Genomic DNA, 25,361 nt, shown 5'->3' with positions numbered 1-25,361 from the left:
ATGGAGGTGGTAATGCATGGAACACACATAGAACATGCAACAACATATCATGCATGAATGTCATGGAAAAGCAAGTTGGCATAAGCCCAACACAAACATAGATATGCACATGATGCAAACATATGATGAGGGCAAAGTGCAACAATGGATGACAAAAAAGATATGACAAAGCAAAGACAAGAAAAGCAAAGACAAACCAAACAAACCCAAAAAGAAACCCACAAAGAGGAAAACCACTTAGAATAGATGAAGAACAAGATGGATATATTGCCAAAATGGGAAGTTTTACATCTGGGGTGTTACAGCGTGGCTCCACCAGCGGCCCTGTACGACCCATCTTCACCAGCAAACATTCAAGACCCTCGCGAGGCGGACGACACAAGACCTCCTCAGGGGCGGCCTCACCAGGGCTGGCTCGCGAGGGGCGGAGAGATCAAGGCAAGGGACACCTCGCGAGGTTCCTGTGACGCAAGCCATGACGACTGAAACCAGGCGGGCGCCAGGCGGGCGCAGTATCCTTGTTTCCTCTTTGGTGCTAAAGGGGCAAGTGCAGACGAGGAGTCCCGAGGCATCAGACAAAGGTTTCCATATCAGTGCAACACGACCAAGACCAGCAGGACGACAAGACGGAGGTCATCGTGGAGCCCAGGACGGTGTCACCACCAGAGCCCTTGGCAGGCGAAGACCACTTTTGTCCGGATAGCTTGTACTAGTTGTCTCCCTTTAAATTTGGCCGTTGTGGGATCCCTTCCCGCTCAATATTTGGGAAGAGGACCAGGGCCTCTATAAGTAGAACTAGCCACCATCGTAGGAGGGGGATTCCAATCTTCAACCACACAAGCACACCAAGCACAAGAACACCTCTCCTCGCGAGGCTATTCTTCCCTTGTACTTTTGTCCTCAGCCCAAGAGGCAATCCACCACACCACATTGGAGTAGGGTATTACACCATAATGGTGACCCAAACCAGTATAAATCTTGTGTCACATGTTCTTTGGGTTCGTCGAGTTAGGCCCTGAGACCGTAGAGTGCGCGAGCTAGAGTGGGGGAGAGATCTTCGTGCGCACCCGAGTGTTCGAACCTCAAGGGTTTTGTCGGAACCCGAAATCTGACAGGTCTCGACGGTGTCGGAGCTTTAGATCCTTTTACGAAACAGTAGACTAAGTCTTCTAAGATGTAGGAGTGGTGTGTATCCCTCCGATATTTTATTCATATCTTGTTCGGACTTTTGTACATAAACTTCTGCCTTCTATAAAACAACGTATGCCATTGGCGTACTTAAAAAAAAAGAGTTAACCACTTTCAAACCAGAAGTGAGCTCGTGCCAGCCACCGAGGCAAATACTGACGGCAACAACCTCAGGCCTCTTTTGGTTCATAGGATAGGATTATCATAGGAATAGGAATTTTGTAGGAAATGAGATGGCATGTATCTCAAATCCTATGAGTAGGAATAAGAAACAAGATGTCATTTGGTTGACACCAAAGGAATTTTTTCATTGAGTCTAGGCTCATTTTTATTTTCCTATGAAATATGGAAGATAGGAACCAATCCTATGTAGAAATAGGAATCTATTCCTATGAACAAAAAGGCTTTAAAGGAAAAAATTCTATAAAAATCCTATCCTCTAAAATTCCTATGAAATTCCTCCAAACCAAAGGAGTCCTCACCCTCCTCCATTCATCATTCCTAGTGGGGAAGCGCCAAAGCAAACAACCAGCGCGCTCCCCCACCAACCCACGAGACCATGGCCGCGCCCACCGTCGCCAAGTCGCCGCCGGAGCTCGTCCCTCCGGCGGGGCCCACCCCGGGCGGCGTGCTCCCGCTCTCCTCTATCGACAAGACCGCCGCCGTCCGCGTCTCGGTCGACTTCATCCAGGTCTTCCCCCCGTCCTCCGACCGGGGCGGCGACGACCAGGTGGCCTCGATGCGCCAAGGGTTCGCGAGGGCGCTGGTGCCCTACTATCCGGTAGCCGGTCGCATCGCGGAGCCCTCCCCGGGCGACCTCGTGGTGGACTGTACCGGCGAGGGCGTCTGGTTCGTGGAGGCCACGGCGAGCTGCTCGCTCGCCGACGTCAACGGCCTCGAGCGCCCGCTGCTCATCCCCAAGGCGGAGCTTATCCCCCGCCCTCCCCCCGAGGAGAAGCTCGAGGACCTCATCCTCATGGCGCAGGTTCGCACGCGATTACTTACTTACACCTCATCTCGATCCAATCCAACGAAAGAGAAACAAGACCCAGACGAGCGACGAATCTACTTAGATTCCTAACTCGGGCGCTGCCGTATTGTATTTGTAGGTCACGAAATTCACCTGCGGTGGATTCGCCGTGGGGATCTGCTTCAGCCACCTGGTGTTCGACGGGCAGGGCGCCGCGCAGTTCCTGCAAGCGGCAGGCGAGCTGGCCCGGGGGTTCCCGGCGCCATCAGTGGCTCCCGTGTGGGACCGCGAAACGATCCCGGACCCACCCAAGCTGCCGCGCGGTCCGCCGCCGTCATTCACGGCGTTCAGCTTCGTGACACAGGTGGTCGAGATCTCGCCGGAGAGCATCCTGCGAATCAAGGACGAGTTCAAGGCCGCCACGGGGGAGACCTGCTCCACCTTCGACGCGGTGACGGCCGTGGTCTTCAAGTGCCGTGCGCTGGCGGTGGAGCTCGCCGACGCCGCTGAAGTCCGCCTTGGCTTCGCCGCCAGCACGCGGCACCTCCTTCAGGGCGTGCTGCCGTCAGTGGATGGCTACTATGGCAACTGCGTGTACCCGGTCGGGATCACCCGGAGCAGCAAGACCATCCGGGAGGCACCACTGCCCGAAGTGGTCGGCGTAATGCGAGAGGCCAAGGAGGCGCTTAAGGTGAGGTTCACGGACTGGATGCACGGCGGCGCCAAGGATGACCACTACAACGTGCCGCTGGATTACGGCACCGTGACGGTGTCGGACTGGAGCCGCGTTGGCTTCAACGAGGTGGACTACGGCTTCGGCGAGCCTGGATATGTGTTCACGCTCAACGACGACGTCAACATCGTTGCGTCGGTGATCTACCTCAAGCCCCCGGCGCCCAAGCGCGGGATCCGGCTCATGCTCCGCTGTGTGGAGGAGCCACACGCCGCTGTGTTCGCCGACGAGCTTGCCAAGTACGCTTAGCTGGATGCTGCTTCTTGGTCATGGCCGAGTACATGTTCTCATACCTGTAACACCTTCTCACTGTACTTTTTCTTCACATTGGTGTGTATGCAATGTTTTCATTTGTTTAGGTCACATTCTGATGCTTTGTGCAGGTATAAATCACACTAGTATCTCTGCCATGTGTTGATTTCTTTTCAATGTGGAACAATTGTAAGCTGTCAGCCACAAGAATGAATAAAATTCAGTTTATGGTGGGGCAATTCCATTCATGATTTCATATGCTTACCAAATTATTTTAATTTGGAGCCATACTTTGATGGAAGTTATGGAAGTCAGTAGTTTTTCAGGAGTTTCCTGTTTCTGGTCTCATTGCCTATATGTTGATTGATGATTCATAGGTTTTAACATATGAAAACTCAAATCCAATTCTTTTGTGCGTCGCATTCACAAACACAAATAATCCAGAATTTTTTGAGGCTACCTATATGTTTCACACTGGTCAGTTGAGTAAGATTAAATATTTCTCTGAGGGGAGGAGTGCATGGAGAATCCTAGATCAGATGGTGCTGGAGAAAAATTGCAACAGATTCAAGATGGTCCTGTCCAACCAAATTAATCCACCAATGCGTTATGCGTCGTATGAGATGGACTCACGGCTCATCTGCCCAGCTATCTGTCACTATTCACCATCCAGGTATTCACCTTTATCTTCTTCACCGAAGTATTGACATACTCGTTTATAAAAATATATTGATATGAAAGTTTTCAAGGCTAATCTGTTGATAGCATTATCCTGCCAGAGGACATGTTCAGTTTTTAGAATGTTTGACGATGCAGAACGGCAACTGTTGGAACTGGAGTATATAGTAACAAAACAAATATAGGTAGAAATCTTCATTCAAGATACTTATTACTTTTTGCTGCCCTAACTCTGGCACAGTCCGGTGCCTTTCTACACGCCAAATTACAAAGTTGTTACTTCTTCCTCATTTTTGATCAAAAGGCAGCAGTGCAGCTTGTCAATTGTCCTGATTTAAAGCTGGAATAAGAAGTACTCCCTTCGTCCCAAAATAAGTGACTCAAGTTTGTACTAACTTTGTACTAAAACTAGTACAAATTGAGTCACTTATTTTGGGACGGAGGGAGTATATAGACCAGGTAGCTAGCCGGCAGAGTAAACCAGAGCAAACAGAAAACAACCTGAAAATGTACAGTGATAGAAATAATTGTAGTCTTAAGATTGAGTCAATCTACTAAATCTTATGCAACAAAAAGGCAACATTATCACAGCTTTCATGACTGAATTGACATCCTGGAGAGAGGAAATTGACACTAAAATCTTCCTTTACAGAAAATAATACAGAAAATTAAACAATCTTCCATAATATAGTGATAACAAAAAAACATTTAAATTATTTTTGTACTAGTTTAAGTAATTTGTATAAAGCTTTTATTTTTCCAACTGATTGTTGCATGTTACTCAATAGTTATCATGTCAATTAGTTGAGATCCCATGAAATTGCAGTTCAAACCTGAAGACAGGTGACCACGACAAACTTGCATTCTAGCAGTTGAAGTACTGCCTCCTTTCCGGTTTATAGGGTTCAATTCGAAAATCTCACCAACCAAGGTAGATGGTGAGTGGTGAAACAATTTTTGTAGTTTGCAAAACCACTCAATTAATGCGCTTGTTTTCTTAAAAAAATTATGTTTACCAATGCATTAATTGCAATGCATGCATGCATAAAGTACATGCATTGGTCAATTTTCTCTTAATACTTGCATGCAATGATTTATTGCACCTTGAAATCTGAACATGTGATGGGGAACAACCAAATTGAGACTTATAAAATGAGAAAACTAAAATTTTGAGATAAGCCCTATAAACCGGAAAGGAGGGAGTATATCATAAAAAATCGAAATAAACTCCAATACAATTACAGTTCAAATCTGAAGACGGACCACGACAAACTAACATTCCAGCAGTTGAAGTATATTGTACAAATTCAAAATAAACTCAAGTCAATTTAAATCATGCATATGTTTCTTGCTTTCAGGATAGGATTCTCTTGACTTATGGTGCTAACCTGATAACATAGTTGAATGGAAAAGTCACCTGGCATGTTTGGTAGTTTGGCATGGTAGGGCTCTTAAGCTATGTCATAGTAGTATCTAGTAAAAAGGTAGAACTACCTTGGGACCAAAGCAAGCAATGTGGGACAGTAACTAATACAAACTAGTAAACGCGCACGTGCAACGCACGTTAATATTCAGGCAATATATTAATTGCACGTGTTGCACATTAATATTTAAGCAATATATTAATTGCATGTGTATATTATGTATGCTATTATTTGTATGTTAATTCTATGATTAGTGCAATATTTGGTATGATATTAATTACACGTTAAACACGTTGAACGCTCGACATTGGAGCAGTCTAGGTTGTTAGATTGACTTAGTTTGATGGTCGAGATCAGTTGGATCTGCCTCTTTGGATCTTTTTATATTGGTATAGATAAACTTATATAGTTCACTACCAGGCAAATAATATCGGAAATACCAAGTCTTACAGAAAGCAAGAAAGGAGAGAAAGGGAAAGAAACGAGTTCGACACACTAATGGGAAACCCGCTGTTCCTCGTCAATTAAGAGACAAACTAAGGGACGAAAACCCACTGGTACCCTACAATACACCACCACAAGAGTTCTAGGAGCAGCTATTCCACAGGGGCAGCAAGATGCCAGTTATTATTTGGAGACTCTGAAGATTCCGATATCGATGGAATGTAGAATCATCAGACCTCCCTGTCCACACACAACATAAAAAAATAGGTTAGCACCGTTGCATAAAATGTCAATTAGCACATTCTAATCTCAGAAGCTTCCACTTACAAGACTGAGCTGTAATTTCTGCAGTCAATGGGAAGGGAGAATCTGCACAAACATGTCTTTGAGTTCTTCACGTGCAGCCATTTTTTCCAAAATCCTATCATTGGATATCAGTTCCGGTGACAGATTGCTCCCAGTAGGTTGCGGTTCATTTGAAAACAGTAATTTGGACATGTGATCCTTGGTAGCTTGTCTGTCATATTTGACCTTCTCCTTTGTTCCTTCTGCAATCAGGTTGTATGTGTACACAATCTTCTCCTGGCCGATTCTATAGGCTCGGCCAATCGCCTGCCGTCCAACAGAAGGATTCCAGACGACATCAAGGAGAACCACACGCGATGCACCGACCAGTGTTATTCCTTCACAGCAGGCCTTGGTTGATGCAAGCATCACCTTAGCCTCACTGTTCATGTCGTTGAAGGCTTCCATCAAGGCTTCGCGCTGTTTAACACGCACATTTCCACTCATGAGTAGGATCTCCTTGCCTTCTGTCCAGTCTAGCTCTGTGGTAAGCTGGTCCATGATCAGGGCCAGTGGCTCAAGGTACTGACTGAACACCAGCACTCTTTCTTTCAGTGCTTCGCAGAGACGGATGATCTCGAAAACGAACCATGTCTTCACTCCTTTGCATGGGTTCAGCCGCACGCTCTTCATCTTGTCCACAACAGAGGCTTCTGTGTCTGACAGCTTTGTGCTTGTGACGAGGAATGGGTGTATGGACGCAAGAGATATCTTGTATTCTGCGTCAAGAAAACCCTTCCCTGCACTTTCCTCCATCATTGCGATGATTTCCTTCTGACGAGGAAGAGGGTTCAGGATCACAACAGATTCTCTCAATCCTGGAAGAGACTTCTGAAGAATGTCACCATTATGGATGTGCACAAAAGGGCCCAGCTTTTCCCGGATTTCAGTGATGTGTTCATCCGTGATGTTACTTATCCTTAATGAACTCCAGAATTCTTTGCCTTCATCCTCCTCCACATAAGGCGCTGCTCTTGATTGGCTGGTGGAAGCAACTCCTTTCTTGCTGAGTCTTGTACAAGCAAAATCTTTGGCAAACTTGGGCTTAACCAGGCACAAGATGTTGTACAGCTCTAGGAAGTTGTTCTGGAATGGAGTCCCTGACAGGATTATCCGCTTTTCGGTGCTGACCTCTGCGAGAACTTTCCAAATGAGGCTCTTCTTGTTCCTTGGTGTGTGCCCCTCGTCGAGGACCAGCAAGCCGGGCTTCTCAAGAAGCAGGTTCCTCTGCATTTCTCCATCCTTGCCTTCGCCCTTGGCAAGATTCCTGTAGAGCGAATAGCTTAGACCGATGATGCTGCTCCCTTCATACCATGATGCAAGCTTCAGCATCATCTTGGATTTCTGGCTCAGTTTCTTCATGGCCAGCTTCTGGCCCAGACCATGATCCTTGGAGACCAGTTTCTGGATGGTCTTGTCTTGATCCCACTGGATCTCACTGGAACTGAGGACATGGAATGGGAGCTTGACATTCCATTTACTGAACTCCTGCTCCCATGTAGCCAGCATACCCCTGGGGGCAATGATAACTGGCCTGCAGTGCGGGAAGAGCTCCAGGTAAGACTGCACGAATGTGATTGCTAGCCTGGTCTTGCCGGTACCCGGGGCATGAGAGATCACACAACCACTTGTGGTGTCAGTGTTCATGGTGTGCCTCAGCTGCTCAATGTCGATCCCTCCTGCGAGTTTTCTCCACATGAACTCGAACCCTTCCCGCTGGTGTGGGAACATGTCTTCCCGTACCCCAGGAATGAGATCCCAGACGACGCCAGTTTTGTCACTTCCCAGTGCCACGTTGCTTGCCCCTTCATAACCAACTGATTTCAGGATGTCATCAACGAACATGTCAAGCCTATCATGCTCCGCTGCTGGCTCCCTATCCGTCGATTCCTTGGCCTGTTGAATCGAAGAGGTCAGGGAAAAGAGAAACAAGGTGCCTATTGATGCTCTCTATTTCTAGAAAAGTCAATGGAAACACGTACTGACATACACATGCTGAAGCCAAATTGTGCTTACCATGGATGGAAATACGTGTCTAATTTCGATTTCGATGTAATCACATTTTCGGCATCGAATGCCGATTTGATCATCATGAAAGAGATCATGCTTCCCTCGCTTGCAAAAAGTCCCTCCATGTGCAGGAATTTCATGCTCATCGCTCTCTGCGTCCTGAATGAAAAGACAAAGGGATCACTAGCTTGTTTGTAAAACTGAAACGAAAGTGTTATACAGTATCCAGGGAAAAGAAATTTTCATCTTTTTCACATTTGTAGGAACCTAAAACAAGGCCACAAATTGCTAGAAAAATTAAACGTAACTGGTCCAAACCAAAAATTGTAGTAGCACAATTGGACAATTAATTCACAGGAGGAACAGATTATTTAGTTAGTTACCTCCATTTCCAGAAAAATAAATAAAATTAGTTAGTTACCTTGTGGCAAGTGTGAGAAGAAACCTTGTTGGATTCGGCCTCCAAGTCCAAGGCCAAGTCACGTTGTGCCCACAGGTCGTCCAGAGCAGTCTTCTCCGGCACCACCTTATCTACAACCCCGAAGGAGAACACCAGAGGAAACGGATCGCCTCCCTGCTCTGGTGCAGGAACAGGGGCGTCCAGAGGAGCAGAGGCGTTCTGAAGAGTGGTCTCGATTCCCTCGAAAATGGAGTAGAGCAGATCGTCGTAAGTCTCTTGGTCTCGCCCGTCCTGCCGCCTCGGAGGAACCAGGGAGCTCTTCTTGAAGGTGACATCGCCCTGCTGCTCCCATCCCTCTGCGGGGAAGTCCTTGCCCTTGCGGCCGGCCGCCTGCCGGCAGGACGCCGCTCCTTCTTTCTTTGCCCTCCGGGAAGCTCCCTGCTCATCAGCCTCATCGCCGCCGTCAGCAGCAGCATCATCTTCTTCCATGCGCTGCTTCTCCCTTCTCGCGGCAGCCATTCCGCCGGGTTCCTCAAAGTCTTCATCGGTGTGGGCAGCGTTTTGTCCTCGGCGCCGCCTCGTCGCCGATCTGCCGTCTTCGTCAGAGTCATCATCGGCGTTTTGTCCTCGGCGCCGTGGGCGCCTTATCCCCGTCCTGCCATGTCCGCGCCCGCCCTCGTCACTGGACGACCGCGCTGGATGAGGCGGTGGTTTGTCTTTGTCGTCCTCCTCTGCCTCCGAGCTGGACTGCGAGGGCGTGTCGACGCAGTACGGCTTTCTGCGGGTGGCTTGCCGGAGCAGCTTCGCGTCGGGGCATCTCCGCTTTGACCGCAGCCGCGACGCGACGGTGCCGCCGGGAGAGGCGGTGTCCGCCATCTTGGTGATGTACCACCCTTCAAACTTGCGCTTGAGGAAGATCTCGCCGCCCGGCCGCGGCCCCGTGTACCGACCGGCGAGCCTGGCATCGCTAAGCACGCGACGGCCCGGTTCTTCCTCTGCCTCAGGTTCCTCGGAATCTTCTTCCGATTCCTCCGATTCTTCCTCTTCTTCCTGCTCCCATTCATCTTCCTCTTTATCTTCCTCTTCCTCCTCTTTATCTTCTTCCTCATGCGCGTCCTCTGCACCGTCCTTATCCTCTGGATCCGGCATCCCCACCTCCTCCTCCCCCTCCTCCTCGCCATCGTCAGAGGCACCCTCTCGCCGACTCGTCTCAATTCCGTTGCTCGTTCCATCGGGGCCGCCGCTGCTCGTACTCTCGTCAGACCTTCGGGCCTCCTCCTCCTCCTCGCTTGACAAGAGGAGAGAAGGCCAGTCGATGTCATCGACAGGCTCCTTCTTGACAGGTCCCCCGGTCTCGCCGACATCTTTTTCTTCTCCGTCGTCGTCGGAGATCTCGATGATCTCGGCGGGATGGCCGCCGGTGCCCAGTGCATCCGCCCGCTGCGAAGAGGACGAGGGCGCGAGCGGGTTTCGCAACAAATCCCCGGCGCTTTCCGCCTCGACGCGCTGGCTCCCGACCGTGGCGACCTCCGGCACGCGGTCGTCGTCGTCGTCGTCGTCGATCTCGATGATCTCGGCGGGCTTGGCGCCGGTGGCCGGTGCAGCCACCGGCTGCGAAGAGGACGAGGGCGCGAGCGGGTTTGGCACCAAATCCTGGGCGCCTCGACGCGCTGGCTCCCGGCCGCGGCGACCTCCGGCGCGTGGTGGCCGTCGTCGTCGTCGATGATCAGGCGGCGGGGCCTGCGGCCGGGGAGGTCGCCGGGCGACGGCGTGGTCGGCATCTCGTCGCGGCGGTGGAAACGGCAGGGGAGAGGACGAGGGTTTTTGGGAGTGTCCCAGCTAGTGTAGCCGTGCGAGTGTGAGGTGTGGGTCGGTTGGCTGGCTAAAATGAGCTAAAATTGGGCGCGCGAGGGGAAGAGGTGGAAACGTGAAAGGGTTCGGGTGATGGGCGCTGCGTGGGGTCCCGGCGGTCAGCGGAGTAGCCCTTCATTTTGAGGAAAAGAGCCACAGTAGCACGTCGCTGCCTGTTTGCCTCATAGCATGATCTTGTGGCAAGGTAGGCTCATGCCACCCACCAGCCCAGAGCCATCGCTTTGAAATGACCACTCCAGCAATAATGGAACACCCTCCGGTTCCAATTTTACCTGCAACAATGCCAATGCCAATGCAGGCACCTGGTAAAACTTGGCACCTGCGCCCTTGCTTTTACTTTACACACATATAAATCACGATTATGGAAGTTGCCCCGTTAATTTTGGATTTATATCAACATAACGCTCATCCATTAATTTTGGATTTATCGACGTAATATTCCTCCATTATTACTCATAACATATATCTTACCTGTTATCAATGAATATATCGGATTTATCGGCATAACGTTCCTCCATTAATTTTGAATTTATCGACATAGCGTTCCTCCATTATTACTCATAGCAAATATCTTACATGTTGTCGATGAATCATGACTACTCTTATGGTTCATGTGAAATAACAACGAGTCACACAACCAAGAGCTCAACCAATGCAGTTGGCCTAAGCACGAGTTTGCACATGCACATTGTTCTTCAACCTGGCCATACAGCAAGGAGGTGTGAGTATCACACATCTTAGTCATATGTTGGTGTCCTTGTACCTTCAGTAGCATTGTAGGACCAAATTTTCTATACATGTGGTAGGATTGAGATGGACCTACGTAGGTGAATAAGTCTCTACAAAATTTATCTCCCTCTCTTACAAGTTTATGTTTTGTGGAATAAAGGTTTGCCTAAATGTAACTACGATGAGTACAACCTAAACAATGTTTGCAAGGTCAAGGGACTAGAGTAAAACAGAAGTAATCTGGTTTGGATAAGGAAGAACCCAAAGCACCCAGAGACGAGGACGTACCCCGATGTGCATTTCCTTGGAAGCTAACCGGCGTTTGGAGAGATGCGAGAACACTAAGGTCTCTTGGCACCACCAAGGCTCACCTTCTTCTCCTTGAGCCTTCACAATGAAGGCAAAGCCCAACTACTCGTGGTAAACCTTGAGATGGCCTTCAAACCTTTACAAATGACTAGGAAATCCACAAAATTGGATCCTCATCAGTGATTCCTATCGCCTAGGAGTCTCCAACCTCCATGAGTAACAAGATCAAATGGAAAAGCTTGAAACTTGCTCGAACCATGAAAATGGTTGGTCTAAAGAGAGAGGGTGTAACACCCCAATAATTATGCTATAGTGAACCCATGCTAATGATGCCATGTCATCATGCTTTACCAAGCCAAATTGCCACTTGACAAAAATCAAGTCAAATTTAAATTTAAATTGCAAGTGAAATCATTATTTCTTTGAACAGAAAAACTAAAACGTTCACATTATTCTATTAATTCCTCTGATCATTTGTCATGTTGGAACCAACATCATGTGACTCGCCAATTAACCCCTAGGAAATTATAAAGTGGTCTAACAGTAAATAAAATAGCCATTGCAAAACAAACAAATATTATAGTATTTCAAAATGACTTGAAACCTTGTGTGCTAGCTCAAAATGTTGCCTAGTAATTATGTGCCAAATTTCATATTCACAAAAACTCATTTGATAGCTGAAATAAATTAAAAACAATGGAGAAATAAAAGAAACAGAAAGAATAAAGAAAAATAGAAAAATCTACTGTGCACTTGCGGCCTACTGGCAACAGTGCAGCCCGGCCCAGCCGAGCCAGCCTTTCCTTGATACGTCTCCAACGTATCTATAATTTTTGATTGTTCCATGCTATTATATTATCTGTTTTGGATGTTAATGGTCTTATTTATACACTTTTATATTATTTTTGGGACTAAACTACTAACCCAAGGCCCAGTGCAAATTGCTATTTTTTGCCTATTTCAGTGTTTCGCAGAAAAGGAATATCAAACAAAATCCAAACGGAGTAAAACCTTTGGGAGAGTTATTTTTGGAACAAACGTGATTCGGGGGACTTGCAGTGGATGTCAAGCAACCAACGAGGAGGCCACGAGGCAGGGGGCGCGCCTACACCCCTAGGCACGCCCTCCCCCCCTCGTAGCTCCACCGACCTACTTCTTCCTCCTATATATATATATATATATATATATATATATATATATATATATATATATATATATTCATATACCCCGAAAACAGCCAGGAGCACCATGAAACCCTATTTCCACCGCCGCAACCTTCTGTACCCAAGAGAACCCATATTGGGGCCTTTTCCGGAGCTCCACCAGAGGGGGAATCGATCACGGAGGGCCTCTACATCAACTCCATGGCCCCTCCGATGATGTGTGAGTAGTTTACCTCAGACCTCCGGGTCCATAGTTATTAGCTAGATGGCTTCTTCTCTCTCTTTGGATCTCAATACAATGTTCTCCTCGGTCTTCTTGGAGATCTATTTGATGTAACTCTTTTTGCGGTGTGTTTGTCGAGATCCGATGAATTGTGGGTTTATGATCAAGTTTATCTATGAACAATATTTGATTCTTCTCTGAAATCTTTTATGTATGATTGGTTATCTTTGCAAGTCTCTTCGAATTATCAGTTTGGTTTGGCCTACTAGATTTATCTTTCTTGCAATGGGAGAAGTGCTTAGCTTTGGGTTCAATCTTGCAGTGTCCTTTCCTAGTGACAGCAGGGGCAGCAAGGCACGTATTGTATTGTTGCCATCGAGGATAAAAAGATGGGGCTTATATCATATTTCTTGAGTTTATCCCTCTACATCATGTCATCTTGCCTAACGCATTACTCTGTTCTTATGAACTTAATACTCTAGATGCATGCTGGATAGCGGTCGATGTGTGGAGTAATAGTAGTAGATGTAGAATCGTTTCGGTCTACTTGTCGCGGACGTGATGCCTATATACATGATCATGCCTAGATATTTTCATAATTATGCACTTTTCTATCAATTGCTCGGCAGTAATTTTTTCACCCACCGTAATACTTATGCTATCTTGAGAGAAGCCACTAGTGAAACCTATGGCCCCGGGTCTATTCTCCTTTATATTAATCTCCCGTTAACAAGCTGCTTCTGGCACCATTTATTTTGCAATCTTTACTTTCAATCTATATCGTAAAAATACCAAAAATATTTATCTTATTATTATTATCTCTATCAGATCTCACTCGCGTAAGTGACCGTGAAGGGATTGACAACCCCTTTATCGTGTTGGTTGCGAGGTTCTTATTTGTTTGTGTAGGTACGAGGGACTTGCGTGTAGTCTCCTACTGGATTGATACCTTGGTTCTCAAAAAACCGAGGGAAATACTTACGCTACTTTGCTGCATCACCCTTTCCTCTTCAAGGGAAAACCAACGCAGTGCTCAAGAGGTAGCAAGAAGGATTTCTGGCGCTGTTGCCGGGGAGATCTACGCACAAGTCAAGACATACCAAGTACCAATCACAAACTCTTATCCCTCGCATTACATTATTTGCCATTTGCCTCTCGTTTTCCTCTCCCTCACTTCACCCTTGCCGTTTTATTCGCCCTCTCTTTTCCATTCGCCTTCTTTCCGTATGTATCTTTGTTTGTGTTTCCATGTGCCTTCTATTTGCTTGCATCTTTGCTTGCTAAAAATCTATTGATATGGATCCACTTAAAGTGTTCTACTTGGATCATCTTCGATCCTTATGCGCTCGTGCTGAAACCCCAACTAGCCTAGTTGATGGGAAATCTTTAGATGAGCATGCTCATTTTGTGCGTCACCGTTTGTCTGAAAAAGGGACTCTTATGGGATCAAATAAACAGATTGCCGTGTTATGCTTGGAATCTTTGTGAAATTTGTGATTTTACCTGTTGCTCTAAGAACACCAAAAAACACCTCCCCTACCTATGTGAGTTTAATGATAATGAAATCTTATCTTCTTATGCAAAGTGTGTTTATAGTTACTATGATATCGAACAAATTGAAGAATTTGTTGCTTTTAAGGGTGCTTATGAACTTGTTTCTTTGATTGAAAAGTATGATATTACTCTCTACGAATCTGAAAATTTTGACATACTTAAATATTGCTATGAAAACTATGCTCATAATGTCTATGTCATAGAATTTATTGAAAGAATGATCGTTGCTTCGGAAGAAAATAATGATATGCATGAATCTATAGATAATTATGATTCCGATGATTTGATTGAATATCCCTTGATGAACATGATGCTTGCTATTCTTGTGGCCATGATGCCAATATTTATGAAGATGAATTTGCTATAGTTCCTTATGTTAAACATGAGATCGTTGCTATTGCACCCAAACTTAATAGTTCATTCGATGAAAAGCATGATTGCAATGATGTTATTATAAATTATATTAATGTAAATTGTGCTAATAATATGCAAAACCCTAAGCTTGGGGAAGCTAGTTTTGCTATGTCCTCTACTTGTTGCAATGATCATGATTGGGGTGATTCTTCTTATGATCTTGAAAATTTATTTAAGCCCCATGATGAATATGAGATTGATAATAATGTTTGCAATAATATTGAAAGTGGGTTTGGGAGAGTGTCAACTTTAGATCCCACATATTTGTAGAATGTCAATCTTATGAAATTTTTGATAAAAGTGGGTTTGGAGAGGTCATGACTTTAGTTAATGTTAATCCCACTATTTTGGAAGAGTGTCAACTTTGCATACATGTGGATCTTGTTAAAAATAATTTATGTGATAGATATTTTGTTGAATTTTCTTATGATCCCACATGTAATTATTATGAGAGAGGAAAATATGATTTTATAAATTTTCATGTAACTAAATTACCTCTCGTTATGTTGAGATCGCTATTTTTTCTTTCCGCTTCCTTGCATATGCTAGTTTTTGCTTGCTATGATAATTTGTTTGCCTATAAGATGACTATGCATAGGGAGTATGTTAGACTTAGATGTGTTTGTCACATGTTTTATGATGCTCTCTTTGTGCTTCAATTCTTGTCTTTCATGTGAGCATCATTGAAATCTCAATGCCTAGCTAGGGGCGTTAAACGATAACGCTTGTTGGGAGGCAACCCAATTTTATTTTTGTTCCTTGATTTTTGGTTCTGTTTAGTAATAAATAATTCATATAGCCTCTGTTTAGATGTGGTTTTATGCTTTTAATTAGTGTTTGTACCAAGTAGAACCATTGGAAGACTTGGGGAAAGTCTTTGCGATCTTGCTGTAAAAAATAGAAACTTTTGTGCTCACGAGATTTTCTGCCATTTTTTATTGGAGAGTGCGATTAAGTTAATTATTTTTGCAGATCATTAATAGATAAATTACTCAAGTTCAACAATTTATTTTAGAATTTTTGGGGTTACATAAGCATTCGAAACCTACAGATTACTACAAACTGTTCTGTTTTTGACAGATTCTGTTTTTCGTGTGTTGTTTGCTTATTTTGATGAATCTATGGCTAGTTTTGGAGGTTATGAACCATAGAGAAGTTAGAATACAGTAGGTTTAACACCAATATAAATAAATAATGAGTTAATTACAATACCTTAAGTGGTGGTTTGTTTTCCTTTACTAACAGAGCTCATGAGATTTTCTGTTTAAGTTTTGTGTTGTGAAGTTTTCAAGTTTTGGGTAAAGATTTGATGGATTATGGAACAAGGAGTGGCAAGAGCCTAAGATTGGGGATGCCCATGGCACCACAAGGTAAAATTCAAGGACAACCAAAAGCCTAAGCTTGTGGATGCCCCAGAAGGCATCCCCTCTTTCGTTTTCTTCTATCGGTAACTTTACTTGAGGCTATATTTTTATTCACCACATGATATGTGTTTTGCTTGGAGCGTCTTGTATGATTCGAGTCTTTGCTTTTTAGTTTACCACAACCATCCTTGCTGTACACACCTTTTGGGAGATACACACATGAATTGAAATTTATTAGAATACTCTATGTGCTTCACTTATATCTTTTGAGCTAGATAATTTTGCTCTAGTGCTTCACTTATATCTTTTAGAGCACGGTGGTGGTTTTATTTTATAGAAATTATTGATCTCTCATGCTTCACTTGTATTATTTTGAGAGTCCTTTAGAATAGCATGGTAATTTGCTTTGGTTATGAAACTAGTCCTAATATGATAGGCATCCAAGATGGGTATAATAAAAACTATCATAGAAAGTGCATTGAATACTATGAGAAGTTTGATACTTGATAATTGTTATGAGATATAAAGGTGGTGATATTAGAGTTGTGCTAGTTGAGTAGTTGTGAATTTGAGAAATACTTGTGTTGAAGTTTGCAAGTCCCGTAGCATGCACATATGGTAACCGTTGTGTAACAAATCTGAAACATGAGGTGTTCTTAGATTGTCTTCCTTATGAGTGGCGGTCGGGGACGAGCGATGGTCTTTTCCTACCAATCGATCCCCCTAGGAGCATGCACGTAGTGCTTGGTTTTTGATGACTTGTAGATTTTTGCAATAAGTATGTGAGTTCTTTATGACTAATGTTGAGTCCATGGATTATACGCACTCTCACCTTTCCGTCATTGCTAGCCTCTTCGGCACCGTGCATCGCCCTTTCTCACCTTGAGAGTTGGTGCAAACTTCACCGGTGCATCCAAACCCCGTGATATGATACGCTCTATCACACATAAACCTCCTTATATCTTCCTCAAAACAGCCACCATACCTACCTATTATGGCATTTCCATCGCCATTCCGAGATATATTGCCATGCAACTTTCCACCGTTCCGTTTATTATGACACGCTCCATCATTGTCATATTGCTTTGCATGATCATGTAGTTGACATCGTATTTGTGTCAAAGCCACTGAGGGAGTCCTGGATTAGGGGGTCTCCAGACAGCCGGACTATATTCTTTGGCCGGACTGTTAGACTATGAAGATAAAGATTGAAGACTTCGTCTCGTGTCCGGATGGGACTCTACTTGGCGTGGAAGGCAAGCTAGGCAATACGGATATGCATGTCTCCTCCTTTGTAACCGACCTTGTGTAACCCTAGCCCTCTCCGGTGTCTATATAAACCGGAGGTTTTAGTCCGTAGGACAACATACAATCATACCATAGGCTAGCTTCTAGGGTTTAGCCTCTCCGATCTTGTGGTAGATCTACTCTTGTACTACCCATGTCATCAATATTAATCAAGCAGGACGTAGGGTTTTACCTCCATCAAGAGGGCCCGAACCTGGGTAAAACTTCGTGTCCCCTGCCTCCTGTTACCATCCGCCCAGACGCACAGTTCGGGACCCCCTACCCGAGATCCGCCGGTTTTGACACCGACATTGGTGCTTTCATTGAGAGTTCCTCTGTGTCATTGTCGTTAGGCTTGATGGCTCCTTCTATCATCGTTGGCGATGCAGTCCAGGGTGAGACTTTTCTCCCCGGACAGATTTTTGTATTCGGCGGCTTTGCGCTGCAGGCCAATTCGCTTGGCCATCTGGAGCAGATTGAAAGCTACGCCCCTGGCCATCAGGTCAGGTTTGGAAGCTTAAACTACACGACCGATATCCGCGGAGACTTGATCTTCGATGGATTCGAGCCTCTGCCTTGTGCGTCACGCGGTCATGGTGAGTACGATTTAGCTCTGCCATCCGACAGTGTTCAGGAGATCGCACCGGCAGCCGCTCCGGCCCTCAATTCAGAGCCAGTTGCGCCGTCCATGGACGGGTGGATGGACCCCGCCACGGAGGCCTTACCCTCATTGGCGATCGAGCCGAACATCGACCTTACTCTGCACGAGAGCCGTGTTGACAAACTGCCGGATCTCTCTCTGGCCACGGACTCTGAACCGCCTGCGCCCGTTCCTAGCGAATCTGATTGGGCTCCGATCATGGAGTTTACCTCCGCAGATATTTTTCAGCACTCGCCCTTTGGCGACATACTAAACTCGTTAAAGTCTCTCTCCTTGTCAGGAGGATCCTAGCCGAACTATGTCCGACAGGATTGGGATGCGGACGACGAAGAAATTCGCGGCCCGCCCACCACGCACTTAGTAGCCACTATCGATGACTTAACCGACATGCTCGACTTTGACTCCGAAGAAATCGACGGTATGGACGGTGATGCGGGAGACGAATATGAACCACTGCCCACAGGGCACTGGACAACCACCTCATCATACGATATATACATGGTGGACACACCCAAAGAAGGCAATGGCGATGAGACAGCGGCGGATGACCCCTCCAAGAAGCAACCCAAGCGCCAACGTCAGTGGCGCCGCTCTAAGTCCCGCCAAAGCAAAAGTGGTGATACCGGCCCAGGAGATAATAACAGTCCGGATAGTGCCGAAGATAACAACAATCCCCTCCAGCAAGATTTAGAGCAGGAGGATGGAGGAGCCAGCCCTCCTGAGAGAGCGGCCGATGGAGAAGCGGAGGATGATAATTACATGCCCCCCTCCGAAGACGAGGCAAGCCTCGGCGATGAAGAATTTGCCGTGCCAGAGGATCCCGTCGAACAAGAGAGCTTCAAGCGCCGGCTTATAGCCACGGCAAATAGCCTTAAGAAAAAGCAGCAGCAACTTCAAGCTGATCAAGATCTGTTAGATGACAGATGGACTGAAGTCCTCGCGGCCGAGGAATATAAACCCGAGCACCCCTCCAAGAGTTACCCAAAATGCAGGTTGCTACCCCGACTGGAGGAAGAAGCGTATGACGCGGCTGATCGGCCACCTCGTGGCCGCGATAGAGAGGCATTCTAGCCAAAAACTCAGCCTGCACCCCGTCGCCATTCAAATAAAAAGGCATGGGGAAATACGCCAGACCTGCGAGACACATTGGAGGACAAAGCAAAACATGCAAGATCGATCTACGGATCACGAGCGCGCGCCACTATGCGATACGATAAACGTCACGCCGGATACAGTAAAAGTCAATCCGACCGGGCCGAACACAGCGGGCAAGACCCATTCGAGCTGCGTCACGATATAGCCCAATACAGAGGCACTGCATACCCCCTATGCTTCACAGATGAAGTAATGGATCATCAAATCCCAGAGGGTTTCAAACCCGTAAATATTGAATCATACGACGGCACAACAGATCCTACGGTATGGATCAAGGATTTCCTCCTCCACATCCACATGGCCCATGGCGATCACTTACATGCCATCAAATACCTCCCACTAAAGCTCAAAGGACCAGCGCAACATTGGCTTAACAGCTTGCCAGCAGAGTCCATTAGCTGTTGGGAAGATCTGGAAGCCGCATTCCTCGACAACTTTCAGGGCACTTATGTGCGACCACCAGACGCCGATGACTTGAGCCACATAATTCAGCAGCCAGAAGAATCGGCCAGGCATGTCTGGACACGGTTCCTAACAAAGAAAAATCAAATCGTCGACTGTCCGGATGCAGAGGCCCTAGCAGCCTTCAAGCATAACATCCGCGACGAGTGGCTTGCCCGGCACCTTGGACAGGAAAAGGCAAAATCTATGGCAGCCCTCACGACACTCATGACCCGCTTTTGTGCGGGAGAAGACAACTGGCTGGCTCGCATTAACAACATATCAAAAAACCATGGTACTTCGGATACCAAGGACGACAATAGCAGGTCACATCGCAACAAACATAAGCGCCGCATTAACAGCGATAATATTGAGGATACGACAGTCAATGCCGGATTCAAAGGCTCTAAACCCGGTCAGCAGAAAAAGCCATTTAAAAGAAGCACTCCGGGCCCGTCCAGTTTGGACCACATACTCGATCGCTCGTGTCAAATACACGGTACCCCTGACAAGCCAGCCAACCACACCAACAGGGAATGCTGGGTGTTCAAGCAGGTCGGCAAGTTAATTGCCGAAGATAAAGATAAGAGGTCACACAGCGATGACGAAGAGGAGCCCCGGCAGCCAAACACCGGAGGATAGAAGAGGTTCCCCCCACAAGTGCGGACGGTGAACATGATATACGCAACCCACATCCCCAAGAGGGAGCGGAAGCATGCGCTCAGGGACGTATATGCGTTGGAGCCAGTCGCCCCAAAGTTCAACCCATGGTCCTCCTGCCCGATCACCTTCGATTGCAGGGACCACCCCACTAGTATCCGACACGGCGGATTCGCCGCACTGGTCTTAGACCCAATCATTGACGGATTTCACCTTACTCGAGTCCTTATGGATGGCGGCAATAGCCTGAACCTACTTTACCAGGACACAGTGCGCAAAATGGGTATAGACCCCTCAAGGATCAAACCCACAAAAACGACCTTTAAAGGCGTCATTCCAGGTGTAGAGGCCCATTGCACAGGCTCAATTACACTGGAAGTGGTCTTCGGATCCCCGGATAACTTCCGAAGCGAAGAATTAATCTTCGATATAGCCCCGTTCTGCAGTGGCTATCATGCACTGCTTGGGCGAACCGCATTTGCGAGATTCAATGCGGTACTGCATTATGCATACCTCAAGCTCAAGATTCCAGGACCCCGATGGGTCATCACAGTTAACGGAAACACAGAGCACTCTCTCCGCACGGAGGAGCACACTGCGGCCCTCGCAGTAGAAGCGCAAAGCAGCCTCTCAAGGCAATCCACCAGTTCGGCATTTCAAGATCCGGACACCTTCAAACGCACTCAGAGTAATTGGCAACTAGACCTCCTGGCACAGTTTGAGCTTGCGTAGCAATGCGGCCCCCACCCCGTCCCAAGCCAAACGGCAAAATTCATGCCATGCGTACATAATCATGCATTAAAAATACCATGGGCACAAGTGGGGAGGGGGGCACAACTACGGCACGCTCCAAGACGCAGCCTAAACCGCACTAGGGGCTTCCCCCTTTGTTATTTTTCTCTTTCAGGACTTTAATCTTTGGAAACCTTGTCTGGCAACATGATTGCCAAACACATGATGCAGCAACCAAGAGAGGCAGAAAGCTACGTCACACCACGGAACTCCCAGGTGGATTACGATAATGAATGAAATATTTTCTTTAGTACTATTCCTCAGCTTGCCCTTGGAAGGGACATAGTCCTACTTTTTGCTTATCGCACTATCTGTATCATTCTGCTTTAACGCACCTCTTTGAATAAACAACACATAATATTACGACTATTATTGCATTCTTGTTTTATATATATGTGTTCATTAATGACGCCTTGCAACCGTACACTTTGGTACGGCCAACACACCAGGGGCTTAAGTACCCCACAATATGGTGTGAGAAGTCCGAACACTTTCACAAGTGCGGCACCCCGAACTTATAGCATTATATGCATCAGCTCCGAATCATGTCTTTGGTCAAATGTTGGGTTTGCCCGGCTCCTATGTTTTGGTACCTTATGTTCCGCTCTATCGGCTAAGGTAGCGCTAGGAGAACTACTGCGATTGTGCCCCGGTTCTGCTGGGCTAAGCACCTCAGTAGAGAAAGCTAAAACTGACTGTCATGATAAGGCGAGAGACTGGTCACTGTTCGGCGAGGTTTCGAGTCCCTAAAGACTTATGCCGCTTAGAGCAAGGAGCCGGTCCTGTTCGGCTTAAAGGCGTGTATCGCGCCCCGAATTCGGCCTTCTGAATACCAGGGGCTTCGCCGAAATTTAAAATTATAGAATTCTATGGCTAAGTGAGAGTGATAAAGCATTATTAGTCTGGTTGCCTTGTTCGCTGTGCTGAGCACCTCCCTCGAAGGACCCAACAATGGGAACAAGATTGCTCAGGTTTATCCCGAACACCCCAGCACTCACGGCATGGGGGCAGAAGCCGAGGACTAGCCATCTCTCAGATTGGATAAACAGCCAAACAGAGGTAATATTTTAAATTCAAACAAGCGTTGCATAGCGCATATGAAACAAGTTTTCATCATACAGGATCACACGAGCAAGTTTACTCAAATATTACATCTTTTGAACATTCGTCCGCTACAAGACGGGCACCCTTCAGGACACCCTCATAATAAATTTCGGGGGTGCGATGCTCCTTGCCCTGCGGTGGTCCCTCCTTGATCAGCTTCATGGCGTCTAGCTTGGCCCATTGCACCTTCACGCGGGCGAAAGCCCGACGTGCACCTTCGATGCAAACAGACCGCTTGACGACCTCCAGCCGTGGGCAGGCGTCCACAAGCCGCCTCACCAGGCCGAAGTAGCTATTCGGAAGGGCGTCTCCAGGCCACAGTCGGACTATAAAGCCCTTCATGGCCTGTTCGGCGGCTTTGTGTAGCTCGACCAGCTGCTTCAGCTGGTCGCTCATAGGCACCGGGTGTTCGGTCCCAATATACTGAGACCAGAACAACTTCTCCATTGAGCTTCCCTCCTCGGCCTGATAAAACTGTGCGGCATCCGACACGCTGCGGGGCAAATCTGCGAATGCTCCTGGAGAGCTTCGGATTCGGGTAAGTAATAGGTACTTTACTTTCACATGCTTGCTTTGCATATAGAATGCCTTACCCGCCGCTATTTTCTTCATCGCGTCAATCTCCTGGAGGGCCTTTTGGGCTTCGGTCTTGGCACTTTTCACGCTCTCGAGGGCCGTGGCAAGATCAGACTCTCGCGTCTTCGAGTCAAGCTCCAACGCCTCGTGCTTCGTCATGAGAGCTTGGAGCTCTTGCTGCACCTCGCCCACCCGAGCCTCTTGCCTTTCCTGCTCGGTGCGCTCTTTGGCTGCTTTATCTTCGGCCTCGGACAATGCTTGCCTTAAGGTCGCCACTTCGGTCGTGGCCCCTGGCAAATTCATGATGCTCCTATCATTTTGCAATCGCATTCTTTATATATATATATATATATATATATATATATATCCATAAACTAGGTATTACTTACCTTTGTTCTCCTCGAGCTGCCTCTTGGCAAGGCCAAGCTCGTCCTTGGACACTTCAAGGTCCTGCTTCAGTGCGGCGACCTCCGCAGTCAGTGTGGCAGATGCCAGCGGCGAAGCCTGCATATGCATATTGACATACTTATATTAGACTCCTGCGATGTTGTTTGATCCTCTATTCGGCTTTTCATTGTGAACACCGAATAGAGCATCAGGGGCTACTGTCTATGCGGTAATATTTTTCCTATATTTCAAGCACTTACCTCAAAGCTTGTTAGAAGGCTGGCACAGGCTTCAGTCAATCCGCTCTTGGCGGACGGAACCTTCTGGACCACCGCACTCATAATAGTACGGTGCTCCTCATCGATGGAAGCACTGCGAAGCGCTCCTAGCAGATTGTCCGGTGCCTCTAGATGGACAGAGGTCACCGGCACAGGCGTCTCGCCCCTCTTGGAAGGAGGCCGCCTGCCCGAGTTCGGGACCACTGGAGGTTCCGGCGCGGTGTTCCGCTGAGGGCCGAACTCGGAGCCCTCAGGGGCCTTGTCCCCTCGGCTCCCGGAGTCCGGAAGGTCGCCTTGAGGCGCCTCCAAGACTATCTCCTCTCGACCCAGTGCCTCTTGAGACAGCACCTCGGCGTCGTCCGCAGGGCAAGGGGAGGTGGCGGTCGGAAGTGGATCGCTATCCATATCCGACGAGCCCAGGGAGCCATCCGATGATACATCGATACGGGCTCGTGGCGGCCTGCATAATCATATTCGGCGTTAGGGAAAGTAGTGCAACAAAGGAATGCTATGAGTTACTCTGGTATCCAAATACTTACGACCTCCCCAGGGGCTTGGCCCTGGGCAACCACTCATCTTCGCCTTCGACGGCGGCGATGGAACTGTCCGGAAGGAGAGTCCTTCCCTTCTTGGACCCTTCGCCCCCCCCAGTTGGGGCGGCCTTCCTTTTCTTGTCTCCCCCGCCTGGAGGGGGAGCATCTTCTTTTTCCTCCTCGTCCTCGGAGGAGGAGTGTGCCGTAGAGTCATCAGACGGTGAGTCCGATGACGCCTGGCATCGGGAACTCTTTCGGGTTCCCTTGGCCTTCTTGGTCTTCTCTGGCACTGTATAAGGAGCCGGAGTCAGCATCTTCGCCAGGAGAGCGTCCGCTGGGCCTTTGGGCAAAGGAGCCAGACAGTCGATCTGTCCGACCATCTCCTGCCAGTCCTGTCAAAGGTACGGGAGCTTAGATCCCGCATAGAGTCAAACTATGGAAAACAAGTATCCTGTGAGAGGTAAAACAGCGCGCTGGCTTGGCGCTTTGCGCAGAATCCGCGGTCCTCGGTAGTGAGAGGGGGAACCTCGGCGCTCTTGAATAGCACCTTCCAGGCATCTTTGTGAGTTGTATCGAAGAGCCTGTTCAGAGTTCGGTGCTGGGAGGGTCGAACTCCCACAAGTTGAAAGCCCGTTGTTGGCACGGGAGGATCCGGTGGATGAACATGACCTGGACCACGTTGACAAGTTTGAGCTTCTTGTTCACCATGTTTTGAATACATGTTTGGAGTCCAGTCAGCTCTCCTGAACTACCCCAAGACAGGCCCTTCTCTTGCCAGGAGGTGAGCCGCGTGGGGAAGCCAGATCAGAACTCGGGGGCTGCTGCCCATTTAGGGTCGCGCGGCTCGGTGATGTAGAACCACCCCGATTGCCACCCCTTTATGGTATCCACGAAGGAGCGCTCGATCCATGTGACGTTGGGCATCTTGCCCACCATGGCGCCTCCGCACTCCGCCTGGCGGCCGCTCACTACCTTCGGCTTGACGTTGAAGGTCTTCAGCCATAAGCCGAAGTGGGGCTTGATGCGGAGGAAGGCCTCGCAAACGACGATAAACGCCGAGATGTTGAAGATGAAATTTGGGGCCAGATCATGGAAATCCAGGCCGTAGTAGAACATGAGTCCCCGGACGAATGGGTGGAGAGGGAATCCGAGTCCACGGAGGAAGTGGGTAAGGAACACTACCCTCTCATGGGGCCTGGGGGTGGGGTTGAGCTTCCCCTCATCTGGGAGCCGGTGCGCGATGTCGTCGGGCAAGTATCCGGCTCTCCTCAGCTTCTTGATGTGTCCCTCCGTGACGGAGGAGAGCATCCACCTGCCTCCCGCTCCGGACATGATTGGAGAAGGTCGAGGTGGGAAATGCGGACTTGGGCGCTGGAGCTCGAGTGTGCGAAAGTGGATGAGCAAAGGAGGAAGAA

The 25,361-nt window shown here is 47.7% G+C and overlaps 2 protein-coding genes across 2 annotated transcripts; one reads left to right on the top strand and one right to left on the bottom strand.

Annotated features, from left to right (window-relative positions):
- The first annotated feature begins 1,655 nt into the window (after positions 1-1,655).
- On the top strand, positions 1,656-3,382 carry LOC100682489 (acyl transferase 5). The gene is made up of 2 exons (XM_044484604.1): positions 1,656-2,173; positions 2,298-3,382. The coding sequence occupies exons 1-2, from the start codon at positions 1,748-1,750 to the stop codon at positions 3,138-3,140; spliced, it is 1,269 nt and encodes a 422-aa protein (XP_044340539.1). The 5' UTR covers positions 1,656-1,747; the 3' UTR covers positions 3,141-3,382.
- Positions 3,383-5,651: 2,269 nt separating this feature from the next.
- On the bottom strand, positions 5,652-10,585 carry LOC123061480 (SNF2 domain-containing protein CLASSY 3). The gene is made up of 4 exons (XM_044484603.1): positions 8,466-10,585; positions 8,051-8,203; positions 6,017-7,930; positions 5,652-5,929 (listed from the first exon to the last, which is right to left on the bottom strand). The coding sequence occupies exons 1-3, from the start codon at positions 9,591-9,593 to the stop codon at positions 6,041-6,043; spliced, it is 3,171 nt and encodes a 1,056-aa protein (XP_044340538.1). The 5' UTR covers positions 9,594-10,585; the 3' UTR covers positions 5,652-5,929; positions 6,017-6,040.
- Between the last annotated feature and the right edge of the window lie 14,776 nt (positions 10,586-25,361).

The sequence above is a fragment of the Triticum aestivum genome, chromosome 3A, assembly GCF_018294505.1.
Source record: "Triticum aestivum cultivar Chinese Spring chromosome 3A, IWGSC CS RefSeq v2.1, whole genome shotgun sequence".
NCBI lineage: Eukaryota > Viridiplantae > Streptophyta > Magnoliopsida > Poales > Poaceae > Triticum > Triticum aestivum.
This window is presented reverse-complemented; position numbering and strand designations above follow the sequence as displayed.